This window comes from Sciurus carolinensis, chromosome 10 (assembly GCF_902686445.1).
Source record: "Sciurus carolinensis chromosome 10, mSciCar1.2, whole genome shotgun sequence".
Taxonomy (NCBI): Eukaryota; Metazoa; Chordata; class Mammalia; order Rodentia; family Sciuridae; genus Sciurus; species Sciurus carolinensis.
Window position 1 is genome coordinate 79,947,787 of NC_062222.1, and position 17,698 is coordinate 79,965,484.

Consider the following 17,698-nt stretch of genomic DNA (forward strand, 5'->3'; position numbering starts at 1 on the left):
GGTAAAGTATTTGTGTTTACATCAGAGAATGGTACTGTATTTAAGGCATGCCTAAACTGCATTATATTCTACCCTTTGGCCCAGAAAAATAACTGTTCATATATCTTAAATAATTTAAGTTGCAAGTGTTTTTCAGAGTTATTTTTCAGATTCTAGGAAACTAGGTTGTATTTCCCACTCCACACTTTTAGGAAAATGAAATTTTTAAGTGTTTAAAATTTAAAGCTTTTAAAATATTTTGATTTCTTTACACTGTATTTAGAATAAATTCATGATATTTCCACTTGGTTTAATAATCTTTTAATTTTATCTTGTTATTTTTTGAGTGGTATTCATTTCTTTATACTCTAAAATTAAATCAGGTCAAATTCTAGTTTATTGGTAGGCATTAATTTAGAAGTAGGTAAGTTAATTTTTTGGTAAAATGGTTTCGTATAGAAATGCCTAGGTCATCTAAATAGCTTATGTTTCTGGAGCACTTGTTTATTAGTTGTGGTTGTAATTGCTTTTACTGACTTGATTTGGTGGTTCCATTTTTGTTTGTATTCTGTTTGACATTTATTTGTGGGATTTGTTACGTGATCATATTGTCCTATTATATGAAATGAATTGTAAGGCCCTAGTAGTAGCATGTGGAATATTAGCCATTTTATCTGTTTGGAATAACTAGTTTTAATTATTGGACCCAAAGAATTACACATGTACAGCTGGCTTAGTTGATGTTTGTTAATCAGTTATTGAAAGGAATATTGTTAGCTTTTTGGTCTCATTTTTCATGCATTGGCATCATCAGCTATCTACTTGCTTTTAAAGAAGGTCAGCTTGCTAAATCAATATTATGAATTATTTTTAAGATGTTGGAATTATTTAAATTTATCTGATTTAATTTTAAATTCTTAAAGGATAAGAAAGAGCCTTGTTTTGCTACTTACACTTTGTTTTGGTAATCTGTCTTAAAAAGAATTTAAATTTGTCAAGGTTAGTGCCCCAAGTTCTTTGATAACATTTGGATGGATGAGTCTATGGTTTTTCTAAAGATTTTAAATATGAGGTACATTTGCTATTTTTGTTTCTAGGACTTTGAACAGAGTAAATCTATTCTTTAATTTTGTTATACATTCAGACCGAAGTAAGGTATGCTTCTTAGACTCCCTTAGTTGAAATTTCTAAAAAACTGCCCTTTTTAGGCATCACGTTTTGGATCAATTATTTAGTACAAATTACAAAAACAGATATCATTGATCTCAGGGCTATCATTAGATCGTATTGTTAGACATAGAATATTCGCCTACATGTTTTGGGTCAGAGAACTGAAGATAAAATTTACTTTTAAATGAACCAATAGTGGTTGAACGTCTGTGTCTAACAGCACTTTGCTTAAACTCTTTGTGTGATGTGAAAATGAATTAATATGATGTGTATAGGAATGAATACATATAAATAAAAAACTGGAGAAGGTATTTTTAGAATAGCAGAATTGGTCTCTACATGAGACCAATTTCATATTGAGGAAAATGGCACAGCTATGGGGAAACAATTTGGAGGAGATAGGCAAATATGTTAAAAACTACTAGCATAGCAGTTAATATACCTTTTGGTTTACAGTGACTGAAATCATTGGCAATATAAATGGTCGTTTTTGAAAGAAGTGTAAATTTTTGTGTTCAGATTTATCCTTACAAATTTTATTATCCAAGTTATATTAATGATAAAAGAGTTTGAGCCATTGGTTGGTTTGAGGTCCTCAGAGCTGATCATCTACAAAGATGAGACTGAAATTACTAGCTTTCAGCTTTGAGGACAACGTGTTCTGAATATCCTGCTGGGTGTTTCCAACATCCTTTGAAGATTCGTGTATTTTACCTCTTCCATGAACCATAAATATTTGGGCAATGATAGAAACCCTGGAGGGGTTGGGAATACTGAAAATGCTGTTGTATTAAGGAAAAGATTATAGCAGATGTGCATGATATTTTGTTTTAAAAATAGTCACTTCGTTTAATTTAGTAATTAGCAGAAACTTTTGAAGATACCTTAAATTATTCTGTCCCTACCCACTACCAACTATAGTTAAGCAAAATTGTTGGGGTCAACACTTTTTTAAAAATGTATACATGTTAATCAAAAGGAAGAATAGTAGGGAGCTCAAGGACTTTGACTATTCAAGCTGCTACGTAGAAATTCCTATCATTCAATGTGCATTTAAACCTGCAAGTAGCAGTTTTAAGTGCTAAAGTAAGCTAAATTATACACTTAGAACTATTCAAGTATTGATTTTAATGGTGTGGGAGTTAGGAGATACAGTTGAGCACTGTAACATCTGAAGGCCAGCAAACTAGATATTTAGAAATTATGTATCTTGTATTCTTATCTTTCTAAGATAAGATAACTTTTATTTTTGTTTATGTATTTACATGGAGTGGCTCATCTTGCATTTTTGTGATTTTTTTTTTTTTTGGGCAATACCTTTTATGCTGTGTCAATGTGGGTATAACTTTAAAGATTGTAAAAATTGTGAGTTATACAGCCTTGTGGGAAAATAAAACCTACCTACAGTCCTAGATTGGTACAGAATTTGTCTTTAAAAATTTTATTTTTCACATACATAGGGACACTATGTTAAAATCATTGTAAACTCTAAATAGCCATTATCTCTGCTTGTGACTTGCTGGTAGTTGCTTTAGTTGGTTTTTCTCCTATAGAATGTGTTTCTTTATAGTACGTTTTTTCCCTTATATTTTAGCCAAGAGTTGAAGCTAAACCAGAAGTTCAATCTCAGCCACCACGTGTGCGTGAACAACGACCTAGGGAACGACCTGGTTTTCCTCCTAGAGGACCAAGACCAGGTGAGTCAGCTCCTATTTATAGCCATTAGCATTTAGCTCTTGGAAAACTTGAACTTTTGAAAAACCATAATGGGTTTTATACACAGATCCTTGTTGTATCAGATTGCTTAAAGATATGAAAACCTATTAAAATATGGTCTGGGGCAGAAAAAAAAACTTTGACGGGAGCATTTATTTGATGACATGCCATAGAGACATGTATTTTGGAGGTATTTTATACCGCCAAACTTGAGACACATTTTATTTATTTGGTTATTGTCACTGGTTTTAAGAATTCAAAACCGAGCTGCCAATAGCCTACTCTTACTTAGCACTCTTATCTCTTCACAGATAAACACTAAGCACACCCTGATTCTTCTTATTTTGATTGTCTTAGGTATTAAGTAAGTTGCCATGATTTTTGACTTGTTTACATTGCTAGCTAATACATGTAGTACCTTTATTTGAATTCTATTCAAATGTTTTGATTGCTTTTGGGAGGAGATGGGAAATCATATATTCAAATTTAGAATGTTATTTTTCAAAAAAAAAATTAAATAAGTTTTTTGTGACTAAAGCAAAAGTCACAGAAGCTGGGGATCTGTCCTGGCTTTGCTACTGGTTGTGTTTATGATACTGAGTGAGACCCTTAAGTCTGAGCTTCTTTAATACTCTTAAATTATTCCAAATATTTTTGTGTATGTGATACCTGTCTTATACAACTCATTGTGCTCCTTGTATATTAGGACAGTCAAATAAGATTTATAGATGAGAGTACTCTGTTATGTATAAAAGACTGTGAATGAGAGATTGGTACTCTTAAAATTTACTGATTTGACTGCAATGTCATGAAGATTTAAGTAATTTTTGAATTTTAAAAGATTAAACAAATATTTAATAGAAATATACCTCACTATCTCAAGCAGCTTGGTATCTGGGTGATGGCAACAGTATGGTTAAGGAAGAATACCTGTACTTCTGTTATTTGACTTTCTTGTAATCAGACCAGTAGTCTTCCAGAAGGGACTTCAGCAGTCTAGTCAATACTCCCATTTTACAAGTTAGTATCATGTTGTTTTCTGACTAACCTACTAATAATAGACACTGCCACCTCTCGAAGGAGCTCATCTGGTTTTATTAAAATAAAACAAGATATTAGTCTTAAGTGACTTTTTTACACTTATTGCTTTGAACTGGTTTTTATATGATAAAATTTTTAAAATTTGTTCTATTCCTGTTCCCAGGCAGAGGAGATATGGAACAGAATGACTCTGACAACCGTAGAATAATTCGCTATCCAGACAGTCATCAACTTTTTGTTGGTAACTTGCCACATGATATTGATGAAAATGAACTAAAAGAATTCTTTATGAGTAAGTGGTTTATTTTACTTGTAAGTAAATGTTTAAGTAAAAATATAAACATTAAGCAGGAGGCTTGTAGACCTTTTTTATAATCAGTTTTTAAAAATGATTCTCTTTATTCTGTGTTCCACTACCACACCTTAGTTGTGGTGTCTCACCTTAATTGGTAAGAGAGAAATAAATGACTATAACTAATGTTTCAGTGTTTCCCAGTGACTGCTTAGTGTTGACTTGTTCTGGTTCAGTAGAGATTAGGAGAAAACACCAAATAATTGAGTCTTAAATTTGGAGATAGGAGTCATTTGCCAACTTATAAGTCAGAATCAGGAGAAAACATTTGTCCTTCTAAGCTTTCCAGGTAACTTTTTTTTTTGTAAACAAATGGGGTAAAACTTGTTTCTCTAGTTGTACATGAAGTAGAGTCATACCATTTGTGTAATCATACATATTACATAGGATAATGGTGTTTGATTCATTGTTATTTTTTCCTCCCTCCCACCTCTCCCACCCCTTTTTTCCCTCGATACCGTCCCTTCTTCCTCCATTCTTGCCTCCCTCCCACCCCCCATTATGTATCATCATTCGCTTATCAGTGAGATCATTCGTCCTTTAGTTTTTTGAGATTGGCTTATCTCACTTAGCATGATATTCTTCAATTTCGTCCATTTGCCTGCAAATGCCATAATTTTATTATTCTTTATGGCTGAGTAATATTCCATTGTATATATATATACCACATTTTCTTTATCCATTCATCAATTGAAGGACATCTAGGTTGGTTCCACAATCTGGCTATTGTGATTTGAGCAGCTATGAACATTGATGTGGCTATATCTCTGTAGTATGCTGATTTTAAGTTCTTTGGCTATAGGCCAAGGATGGGATAGCTGGGTCAAATGGTGGTACCATTCCAAGTTTTCTAAGGAATCTCCACACTGCTTTCCAGAGTTGCTGCACTAATTTGCAACCCCACCAGCAATGTATGAGTGTACCTTTCTCCCCACATCCTCTCCAACACCTGTTGTTGCTTGTATTCTTGATAATCGCCATCCAGGTAACTTTTTAAATGAAAGGCTAGTAAAGATGATGAAAGAGACATAAACAAGAGACTAGGCCAGCTGTTTGGTATCTTAGGTGTTGGCTTAACATAAGTGACTGTACCTTAGTTGTCACTGGGTATAGCAGCTTGCACCTTTTATTTTCAAAAAGAATAAGCAGATTAAGGTTTTTTGTCCTCAACAATTGCAGACAGCAGAGTATTCTGTTAAAATATTTAACCCTTGGTGTAATGTATATTTTCACAGGTTTTGGAAACGTTGTGGAACTTCGCATCAATACCAAGGGTGTTGGGGGAAAGCTTCCAAATTTTGGTTTTGTGGTTTTTGATGACTCTGAACCAGTTCAGAGAATCTTAATTGCAAAAGTAAGTGATTTAAAGGGCATAAGTCAAGATTTTCTTATTTCTGTTGCAGATACTATTAACTTGGTGCATTTTAAAACCATAGAAATCTTTTTTAATGGTAAAGCTAAAAATAGTTTATTGTGAAATGGTATTTATGCAAAGAATAAAGTTTTGTCAATAGTATTAAATTCTGAAGTGTGGATATTTTAAATTTCATATGCTCTGCTGAAGTTTGGAAAGATTACATATTAAGATTTTCATGAAAGCTTTTTTATTTAATATGTTCTAATTTATCTATGCAAAGTTATACATTTCTATTGTGGTCTAATCTCCCATGTCAATATTTTTCTCCTCTTTTAAAGCCAATTATGTTTCGAGGGGAGGTACGTTTAAATGTGGAAGAGAAGAAAACGAGAGCTGCAAGAGAGCGAGAAACCAGAGGTGGTGGTGATGATCGCAGGGATATTAGACGCAATGATCGAGGTCCTGGTGGTCCACGTGGAATCGTTGGTGGTGGAATGATGCGTGACCGTGATGGAAGAGGGCCTCCTCCAAGAGGCGGCATGGCACAGAAACTTGGCTCTGGAAGAGGAACCGGGCAAATGGAAGGCCGTTTCACAGGACAGCGTCGCTGAAGCTCCACTGTTGGCAAAGTCTTGGCAGTGGTACATTACTCATCGTGTTTGCATTCTTGTTAATTTTTTTGGCTTTGGAATGTGACACAGCCTTTTTTGATCATTTCTTTGATGTGAAAAGCATCTTTGGTTATCAGTTAAATTGAGGTGGACATTATTTCCCCAATTTCACAACAGGATTTACATTGTTAATTTATAAATCTAGACTTGGAGAATTAAGGACTGAGAAATGACCATATCTTAAAACTATCTACAACAAAATGAACTTAAAAGGACATGCCCACTGAATTCAGGTCCTTTGAGTCAGAAAAAAAAAAAAAAAAAAAAAAAAAATCCTCTGCTGCACATTTTGTTTAAGTGTTACTGTTTCTGCCTATTAATGTTGGAAACACAAATAGTGCAATTTGTGCAATTGGAGAATCTTGCCTTTTTTCTTGGCTCCCCCCCCAAAATACAAACCAACAGAAACTTATTATGCACTCATCAAAATGCACTATTGGGTACTCTGAACTCATTAATATTGACATCTGCAACAGGAGGCAACAGGGAAAAAAAATCTTTCATCTTTTTTCCAGTAGAGAATAGTTTGTGAATGAGGGCATTTTATCTGCTTGCTGTGACCAGCGTGTGTACTCTTAAATCTTAACAAGACTACAAAAATATTCCAGAAGGAAATCATTTAGTTATGAACTAAATAACAAAAATCAGAACTTCAAATGTTATGGTCTTGAATATTAGACCAGATTTAGTAGCTCCATATTAAGAGTTTTCTACCTGCCCCTCTTCAGTACAGGGATGGCTGGCTGCTCAACACAACACTCCTCCTCCCTTTTCCTTTCTTTAAGCTGTGTACAGTGAAAATTGTCTTTCCTGTATTTTTGTTCTCTGGTAATGTAATAAGCATGATGGTGCCTTCTATTAATACATCATTCCAGTCTTGCTGGTAATTTTGTACAGTATAGTTTATGAATTGCTGTGCTGCAAAGCCAAACAGCTGCAAAATGTTGAAAAATCATTGAAGTGTATAAAAATTGCAGTATCTTTAAAATCAGTAAAATGGACGCTTATTATTTATCTTGTTCTTCAGTTAACAACTTTTGTGTTCTTTGTGGGAGGGAGTCTTGTGTGTTTGGAATGGAGAGGGAAAAAGGAAGTCAGTTATTTGAGTCTCTCCAGTTGACTTTTAGCTTAAGTGTGAACGTTGAAACGTATCACTTCAATTCTTGGGAAAGTCAGTCAACTCGATGCATATTTTTAGTGACATTTTAAAGCAGTCAGATTCCATACATGGCAATTAAACCTAAAGTGAGGATACTGCAATTTTCAGAGGAAAGAACAGCAGCTCTTAAGTGTTTGCATTTTCTATTTGGGGGGCAGGGAACTGTCATTCATTTTGCACAATTCTTGAACTGATGTCAGCCCCCTAGTGGCTCCTGAATTTAAGTCTGGGATGACATCTTTTTATTTTTACATGAATCTCTAAACAATTCTGTAGGCAAAATTTGTAGCTGCTGGATTATTGTCTGTCTGTATAGCAAGTTCCAGTAAACCACAAGTATGGCCAAGGTTATCTTAATTTTTATGCTTGGAGCAATCAGTACATACCAGTTTCTGATGTTCAGGCAAAAAGTGGGGTAAATAAGTATGTGATCACTTAAAGCTGCTTGTTGGCATGGAAGACTTCTCCATTCTAAGTAAAAACAAAATCTGCACTTGACATAGTAGCAAATTGGTTCTGAATTATGCAACTGTTTGCTATTTAGTAAACTAGCAAATGATGCACACATTTTGTTTTTTATGAACTGGGCAATATGAATACAATTAAATCTAGTCTTTCCCTCCCCTCCCCCCTTGAATGAGGTCTTCCATGTTTGAGGAAAAGTCTTGCACTATTGCATATATTTGGGGGACACCGATTTTCATAGTTTCCATTTTTGGGGGCTTAAGGATTTTTGTTTGTTTGTTCAAAACAGTTTTACACTTTATAATGTATAGTACTTGAAGTTCTTACCAGAAAATTACTTTGAAGTTTTGAAGCCTTTATTCAAACTACTTTTAAATAAGTGGTTTTATCATCAGTGTTTTTCCCCCAAGCATGTTTTTCCTCTACTTTCTCCTTTCCATCATATATATATATGTATGTATATGTATATATATGTATATACACACACACACATATATATTTCCAATCCAGGATATTGCCCTGTAACCCATAAAAACTGTTCTGGCACCAAAAGAAATGACATGTTAAGTGTAATAGAAAAGTAGAGCAAAGAGCCATTCAGCTTCAGTTTTTACATACCAGAAATGAAACATTAAAACATCATATGGAGAAGTTTACATGGTGATTGTTCACCTGCAGTACTGTGGACTTTTAATATTTTGTCCCCTTTTCAGTGAAGCAGTAAAAATATTCATCTACCATTACTGTTATTTGCTGATTTTATTTTTTTGATGGTAATATTCTATCCTTATGACACTATTGCAACCAAATTGGCTTTACCATCTTGGCTTTAGTAGGTATAGAAGACAATGGATTACCATCTTTATTGCTGTAATGTGTTAAGCATTATATGCTAGTAGAATCTAGTTTAATTGTTTCAGGTGGAAAGTATTCTTTTTGAGTTTCCATTTTGAATGTGTTTGGACTAAACAAACAATAAACTACTGATGTCTGCAGCACTTATCTATGTCCCGAATTTAATCTGTAGTTTTATGTTCCCAACTGTCTTCTCCCACTTGCATTTCATATAATCTAAGTAAAAATAAGGAATTGCTCTAAAAATCAGCTGCTTATTATTTGTGATAGTTGATGTATAAATAGGCAAAACACTTAAATAACACTTGAACATTGCTAGATCTTTGCCAGTACAGTTAGACAGCTGGTATACAAGTTAAATAATACAATAGTAAGAAGATGAAAAATAATCTGAAGCATACCACTAAATAGAAAAAAGAAAAAAAAGACCAAAAAAGAAAAAAAAAATACCTTGTGTTTTCTAAAGGACTGCTAGCTAATATCTCAGAAGGAAAAGAGAAAAAGGAGGGATGAGAAGATCCAGGACTTGGCCTAAGAATCATAAATTAGAACCAATACCGAGGAACTTAAGAATGTTAGAAATACTCATTTAGGCATACTTAGTCATACCTCAAATGAAAAGTAAGGTTCTAAGGCATATATAATTTCAAAAGTTGAAACTTTTCCTTTAAGGAGGTGTGATATAAGAGAATTTTTCCTACTAATGTTCATAACACTGTTTAAGATTCCTAAATTAATATTTACTAGGTTGCTCTGGAGAAAAATCAGAATTACTGTTATTTAAATAATCTTTAGGAGGAAGTAAGACTTAAGTATTTTGTAATACAAATGTAAATTAATTCAATTACAGTGTATTAGCCATCTAACTTTATGAATATGGGAAAATATTTTTTAGAGGAGATTAAGTTATCCCCACACTTCTGAAAATAGATCCAAATTTGAAGAAGCAAGCTATTTGGTTTAGGAAATTGTTTTTCTTTTTTATTTTAATTTTTTCATTTTTGAATCAGGGTCTTGCCATGTTTCCCAGCCTGGTCTTGAATTCTTGGGTTCAGGTGATCCTCCCGAGTATTAGGACTACATGTGTGCACTATCATGCCTAGCTTTATTATTTTTTGGTGCTGGGGATCAGATCCAGGACCTTGCTTATGCTAGGCTAGTACTCAATCACTGAGACTTTTCTCCCCAACAGGTCCAGAAGATTTGTAGGAGCAAAATATTTAAAAACATTAGCCATTCAAGATGCTTCATTTCAATTATATGATAGTCTTTTTAAAGATATAGTCTGTGTAGCAGTGAATGAAAAATTAGTGAATTGAGTTCACATATTTCATATTTCCTGTTTTTTTTTTTTTTTTTTTGGGTGCTGGGGATCGAACCCAGGGCCTTGTGCTTACAAGGCAAGCACTCTACCGACTGAGCTGTCTCCCCAGCCCCCATATTTCCTTTAAATTGGGTTAACTTAATCATCTTAATTTATATTTTAATTATAGGCCAATAAAGACCCTATATTTTGTGTGTGTGTGTGCGTGTTTGTAAGACTTCATGATAGGTTTCAGTAGATTCACATAGAAAGTAATAACATTAAAAAGTAATTGTTCAAAATCATTTGCAAGTTTTAAGTCAATTCCTAGGTAAAGTTACTGGTTATTTTTGAAAAGTAGGGGCATTTATGTAGCATATGTACACATTATGTGTAACATACTTCAGAATTGCAATAAAGTCCATTTTTAGCATTACATACTAGGAAAAATACTGTAAATGCAGATTCAGAATTAGACATTTCATGGAAGGATTACTAGCTTAGCTTATAAATTGTTTTCATTAATTGATCACTTTTTCCTTGATTTCTACAATTTTGATAAGGCTTGAATTTGAAATACGTGATTTTTTTTTTTTTTTTGGTCACACCATAACTCCATCCCTTTTTTCCCTAGTCTATTCTTTCTCCCTTTCTTGATGGTTTTATTTAGGCCAGGGACTGCTTTGGCTTCAATATATAATTCATTCAATGATAGTGTATGATTGTCAAGAGCAGTGTTTTTGTTGTTGTTTTGCAGTACTGGGGATTGAACCCAGGGCCATGTGCTTGCTAGGCAGGCACTCTACTGCTGAACTGTACCCCCAGCCCAAGAGCAGGGTTTTGAAGACACAGCCTGGACTTGAAAAGGGTCTCTACCATTCAGTGGTGCCTAATTTACTGTGTCTGTTTTCTCCTTTGTAAAATGAGGTTGGTGATTGTAAGGATTCAGTAAAAATAAAGTATCTAAATCAACATTAATAGGCCCCCATTAAGTGTTAGTTGTTATTGACTCAAATGGATTTCTGCTATCTACTCTGTTAACTGTTACAAACATGGCTTAAAATATCTTTTTGATCACATCCTCTTGGGGAGGAACTAGGTAATTTAAAATTAGAAACTCAAAAAAAATGTGTTTTTTTCCCCCAAGGAACTTAAGCTATGTATCTGTGTTTTTCTGATCTATTTTAATCAGTCCAGAGATACTTGAAGTCTCATGTGTTCTCTCCTTGGTGTTCTCTTTGTCTTCCTTCTTCATTATCTGTATTTCAGTTTGCAAGGAGACTTTCACATGTTACTCTGATAAACTTACAGTGACTCATTTAATTCATTCATTAATAAGCTTTAAAATTCTGGGTACTATTCTAGGTATTATTAATAAATGATGAGCTAAATAAGGTTCTCTGCACTTAAATGGATTAAAAAGGACAAAAGCCCTGTGGCTTCATATTTAAGAAGGTCACTAGGGGACAGGCAGTAGAGGGTCTTGATGACTTCAAAGTGTTTGATCATTATTCCAAGAGCAATGGAAAGTTGTTGAAAGTTTTGGCCAGTATATAGGTGAGAATAAGATATAAGGATCGAAAAAATCTCTATTTTGAAATGTCGTTAGCTATGGAGTAAACAAATTGAAGGAGTTCAGTAATGAATTGGAGTAAACCAGGTAGAAGAATGTCATAATATTTTAATCAAGAGCTATGACATACTAGAGTGGTGGTGTTAGAAATCCAGAGAATTTAACAGCTTTGAAAGATTTGAGAGTAAAATGGCTACATCTTGGTGAGAGTACGGGTGGTACTAAAGAACGGTCTGAAGTTTTTCACTTGCAAGTTGGAGAAGTAAAATGGTATGTGAGTGATAGGAACACAAGAGGCGGGAAGGCATTTTTGATGTATATTTTTCCAAAATAGCACTGTGTGTGTGTACATGCATGCATACAATATGCATGTTACCAGGAAGTACTTATGACCAAAAAGGATGCAGCACACAGATGATCCTGTAAATATCTTGGCATATGTTGTTTTAAGATTATTTCTTTTTTTAAAGTTTTTATTAATGCATTACAATTATATATAATATTGGGGTTCATTTCGACATAAACATGCTACTCCTCTGTTTTTCATATTATTTAGTGCTCTAATGGAGACAAACCATTGAACATTGTTTATCAAGAGTTTGTTGAACTCCTCCATATCATGCTGTGTTGGATACATGAATCAATGGACAAGGCCTTTATCTTACGGAGCTCATTTACTTGATATTGGAGAAGTAGTTGTAAATGCTAAAAAGAAGGAAATATAAAGTTGCTGAGTGACCACTTTAGGCAGGTATTCTAAGTTGCCCACTGTAGAGCTAACATCTAATGCAGGACTTTTCTAACCAGAGATGAGCTTTTTAAAAAACGCCTATACAATTTGAAAAGCTTGGGGAATAACTAGAAGAGGCTTGATAGAGTGAACCAAGAAGTGGCAAAAGTGGTAAGAGGTGGGGTAGAACAGAAAAGGACTAGATCATGTAAACTAGGGGTACACTTTGATTTTTTTCTAATTGCCATAGGAAGCCACTAAAGAATTGAGCATGGGAATGATAAAATGCTATATGGAGAACAGGTGGTAAGAGTACAGAAATGAAAGAATGAATGGGCTGTTGTGGTCTAGGACTGTTAAATCTGAGGAACAGAAAAAGCATCTATATTTTAAGGCTAACTACTAAGTATATTTTATTTTATAAGCCAAAGAGTCTGAGGCTCAGAAAGAATACTATATTCACTTGTGTGAAACAATTCGAAGTAATCGATTAGCCAAGTGTTGATCAGCTTTAAAGAGCATAAAATCCTCAAGATAATTTTTTAAACACTAGGAATTTAAATTTTGCATGTAATATATTTTATCCTGGCTTTGTTTTAGAAAATTTATAAAATCATAGACTCTAACACTAGCAAGCCTAAATTTGTGGGTCCTTTAATCAAAACTACATTTTTAAAGAAAAGCATTAAATGAGACAGAATGGAGACTTGGAACAGATAGTTGTCATACTACGAGTCTAGCTGAGAAAAATGTTTTAAGGACCTGTCATTTTACATATATGTTATAACTTTTAATCTGATTTTTAAAAGTAAGGTTTGTTTTTAAGAAGTGAGCTAAAGCTTGGAGAGGTTCAGAACAAAATCTGCCTGATAGTGATAAGGATTGTGGCTTTTGAGAAAACAAATACAAAAGACATTTCATTGAAAGGTGACTTGGTATCAAGAAGGACTGAAAGTGGTGTTTCAAAGCAGGCATAAATTATATGTAAGTAGGGAAGACCTTGTATAGCAATCAATTACTAGTAGCATCTAATATGTGGCAGAAACCTGCCTTGGTGCTGGGTGGCAAGGCAGCAAGTACAGTGTACCCTTAGGAAATTTTTGGGTGAGAGCTAACACATTTTTCAGTAATTTCAGTCTTGATTAGTCCTGGGCAGAAGACAGCTCATGTATTTCTAACAGTAATCCTATGAGGGGTACACTTTTTTTTTTTAAACAGTTTGACTCAGGTATGGCTGGGTTAGCAATGTGCACAAGACTACATGTGTGTAGAACTATTTGAGGCTATATAAGAGTGACTGAGTGTCTGGAGCTGGGCCTGTTCTACTCAGGGTAGTAATGAAAGGAGGTATATTTGTGACCTGAAGAGAAGGCAACCTTGATGAAATTGGGGGGAAGAACATTCCAAGTGGAAGAACAAATGGTGGAGGCCCTGTGTTTGGAAGGTGGTTGATGTGTTCAAGGGCAATAAGGCCATTGTAGCCCTATGAGTAATGCAGACATCAAGGGAGGTAGATAAACTAAGGGTGGTCTTGTTTGAGTTTAACTCATGATGGGATCATAGGGATCTGAACCAGGGAATTGATGTTGATCTGACTTAGGAAGAGATGTAGGTGACAGTGACTTGAATAAGTGTAGGAGTGAAGACAGTGGTAAGCTGTCAGCTAATAAGATAGAGTGATGGAGTTTGGAGCTAGAACATAGAAGGATTGCTTATGGATTGGAAGTTGCATGTGTGGGAGAGGGAAGACTTGAGGATTTCTGGGATTTTGATGCAACTTGGATGGAAGGTGGTACTTGGTATACTGAGATGGGGAAAAGCAGAAGTGGACTGTGAAAGGAAATCAGCAGTTCTGATTTAGCCATGTTGTTTCATATGTCATTTGGATGTCCAAGAAGTGGTGTCAGACAATTCTGGAGTTCTGAGGAGAGCTCTGTGCTTTGAATAGCAGCCTTTGATTAGATTTTTGCAGCTTTTGGATTAGATGGGGTCACCTAGGAGGAGAGTGTACAGAAGGTAAGTGGCTGAAAACAATTCTCAAATACTTCCCAAATGTAGGATTATGATATAGGAGAAACATGCAAAGAATAGTGGGAGACAAAATATGGCAAGTATTGGTGTCATGGAAAGCTTAAATTTTCAAGAGTTTATGAGAAGCAAAGAATATGCAGTTGTACTAAATACTGCTTAGTGGTCAAAATAAATGCATTATGCTGGGCTTCTATTAGAAATAGATCCTAAAATGTCTAAGGGCTCAGATACCATAGTTTTTTTTCCCCTTCGCATATATAAGATTTTAGGAGAGTGGTGATGAAGAGGCCAATGGTCTGACTGTAATCCACTTAGTCATTTAGGAACACAAATAAATGAAGGCTCCAACTTGACTACAGGGTGGCTTCAGGATCACATTGGAGTATCTCCATTATAGCCAGGTAATGGAAAAAGAACACAGAGGGTCTTAATTGGGAGATTTATTAGGAACCAGGACTGGGGGAATGGTAAATATCTCATATTCCAATGACTAGAATTCAGTTGCATGACTATCCTCAACTTCCTTGGAGGCTGTAATAAACCATCCACACAGGAAAAAGGAACCAGCTTATTGTGAGTAGCAAGTAATCACTGCCACAGATTCTTTGGCAAGAACTTTTAAGAACTCACTAATAAGGATGAAGGCCAAAAGAAGACCAGAGGTAAGAAATGAAACCAATCAATGCAGACTTTTTCTGTAGTTTTGCTACAGAATGGGGTAGAGGCCAGAGGGAAATTAAAAGTTAAGGGAGGGTTATAAGAGGTATGTTACCAGTACAAACAATGCATACTATTATAATTTTGAGACATTCCCATTTTCACATCATTATAGATACGTTGGTGACTGACAGATCAAGATGTATATGTTGAATTTGACAAAATAAGTGATATACTTTAAATTTCCAAATTAGTTATCTTAATCACTTTTTAATGTAACAATGAGGTTATTAAATTACTAGATTGAGAACAGTATTAACTCTTCTATGGCAAGTATCTTTTCATCAAAGAACCTTAGAACTTCAACTTAGTCTTCTTTCTTTCATGCTAGGGATTGAACCCAGAACCCTGGGCATGCTAAGTACATGCTCTACTTAGCTACACCCTTAACCCCCATTTTCTTTATAAAATGGCAGAATGTATTCATAGTTGCATCCTCTATAATATATATATTGATCATGAAGGACCTACTTGTCTGAAGATTTTAAGACCCTTTAACTTACTTGGTGACTTAAGGTGATACCCAAAGCTCCTAATAAATCAGGATAGAACCTAATCACAGAATCTGATTTTTTTTTTAAAGGTGGGGATAGTGAGATAACAAAACAAAAATGGCCAAGCACATTGGTTTTGAATGTAAGGATACATAGGGAATGACTATTGTGAAGTCATTTAACAGAGATGATTGCTAATTAGGAGTGAATCTGCTGTAGGCTAAAATATATAAATTAATTGAAAAAAGGTATTTCTAGGGATGCTGTATATTTCTTAGACACCGGTGTTAATTTTTTTAGTGAGATACAATTTACATACATAATGTCACCTTTTATAAGTATACAACTCAGTGGATTTAGTATATTTCACAAGGTTGTACAGCTATCACCATGAATGCTAGAAAGTTTTTATCACCCAAAAGAAACCCACACCCATTAGTGTGGGTTTCCCATCTATTCCCAGTCAATGGTAACTACTAATCTGCTACTGTGGCTTTGCCTATGGTGAACACTTTGTATAAATGGAATTGTATAAGAAGTGACATTTTGTATCTAGCTTCTTTCACTTAGCATATCATCTATGTTGTAGCATGTTATCAGTACTTCTTCCTTTTACAGTTGAGTAATATTCCATCAAATGAATATATTGAGATTTGTGTTGGGGATTGAACTTCGGGCATTATACATGCTGAATGTGTGTTCTACCGCTTAGCTATATACCCCCAGCCCTACCAGATTTTTTTTATTCCTCTGCTAATCTGAGTTGTTTCCACTTTGGGGCTATAATGAATAATTCAACTATAAATATTTGTGCATGATTTTTATCATATTTTCACTTCTCTTAGGTATATATCCAGAAGTGGAATTGCTGGATTATATGTCCAGTATTCTATTTTCACCTTTGTTTCATTACCATCTCTGAAGCATTCTCTCTCAATGTCCATCTTATACTCCCATAGTTTTTAGAATATTTTTACTTTCTTTGGTGATTAAGCTGTCTCTCGTAACCTCTTCAGCTATAGTAACAGTTGGGTAGTTCATGTTAATGTGAGTATTCATACTTTAACCTCAAGTTCCTGCTCAGCTTGTTACCTAAAGGAAAGGCCAAACATTTCATATTTTATTTTGTTATTTCTTGTGTTGCCAGAATCAAACCCAGAGCCTGTGCATGTTAGCCAAGTGCTCTGCCAGAGTTCTATCCCCAGTCCCAACATTTCACCCTTTAGAACTGATCATTATCTTGTACCATCTATAAGATTGAATTCACAAACTACTTTCTCTGGTAATATTTTCCCATTTTACTTCTTTATTAAACTTAGACTTCATGACCTCCAGTCTCTCACTACCTTTCTATTTTCAGTTTGTTAGCAAATTGCTGTCATAATTTACCTTCTTGTCTAGCTGAAACCCAGGGCAAGCTATTTCAATGGTACATTCTCCAGCATCCTTGATTCCTCAATTCCTTTTTAAAATCTCTTGCGCTACCAGTTCTGTAATAGAGGCAGCTTATTTTCTCTATTCTTGCTCCCCTGAAGTTGCCAAGTCCTATGAAGCAGTGTCAGCTGGTTTCACTATAAATTCATGGTATACAAGCTCAAGTGGGCACATTATACTATTTTTGTCCTTTTATATCAAAATGATTTCCTGTCATAAATACCTATTTTGAAAAATTTCTGTTCACAAATTCTTGAGCCTCAGTCTCCCAGTGTACTTTTTGATGCAAAAATAAAATTTTTACTGAGGAGATCTAGGCCAATTAATGTGTTTATCCTATATTTTTCTGTTTTCCCTAAATTTCTTCAAGTCTAAGCCTTTCTCAGGCTTTAAAACTTTCTCTTCACTGGCTCTCCTTGGGTTTTCATTAATTATTCCTTTCGCTGCCTCTTAAAAATCTCTCTCTACTCCCGTTCTTTACAAATATTGCCCTGCTTTAAAAGAATAACAATCCCGTTTCTACATAATGTTACATACTCTTCAATAACCCTTTAGATGGCTTTTTCAAGGATGTGTAATTCTCTGTCGCTTTTGACTTTCAAAAAAATTGATTCTTTTTGAAATTACTTTCTTCATGCATTCACCAAATCT

General features: G+C 34.6%; 1 protein-coding gene across 7 annotated transcripts in view; it reads left to right on the forward strand.

Moving 5' to 3' along the window:
- G3bp2 (G3BP stress granule assembly factor 2) overlaps positions 1–8,912 on the forward strand; it is a 76,832-nt gene extending 67,920 nt beyond the window's left edge. For all 7 annotated transcript variants that reach the window (XM_047565783.1, XM_047565785.1, XM_047565782.1 and 4 more), the window contains 4 exons: positions 2,744–2,846; positions 4,070–4,198; positions 5,494–5,612; positions 5,954–8,912. In XM_047565783.1, the coding sequence (XP_047421739.1) occupies positions 2,744–2,846; positions 4,070–4,198; positions 5,494–5,612; positions 5,954–6,226 (624 nt within the window). In that variant the 3' untranslated portion in view covers positions 6,227–8,912. The remainder of the gene's footprint in view (positions 1–2,743; positions 2,847–4,069; positions 4,199–5,493; positions 5,613–5,953) is intronic.
- Positions 8,913–17,698: the final 8,786 nt, after the last annotated feature.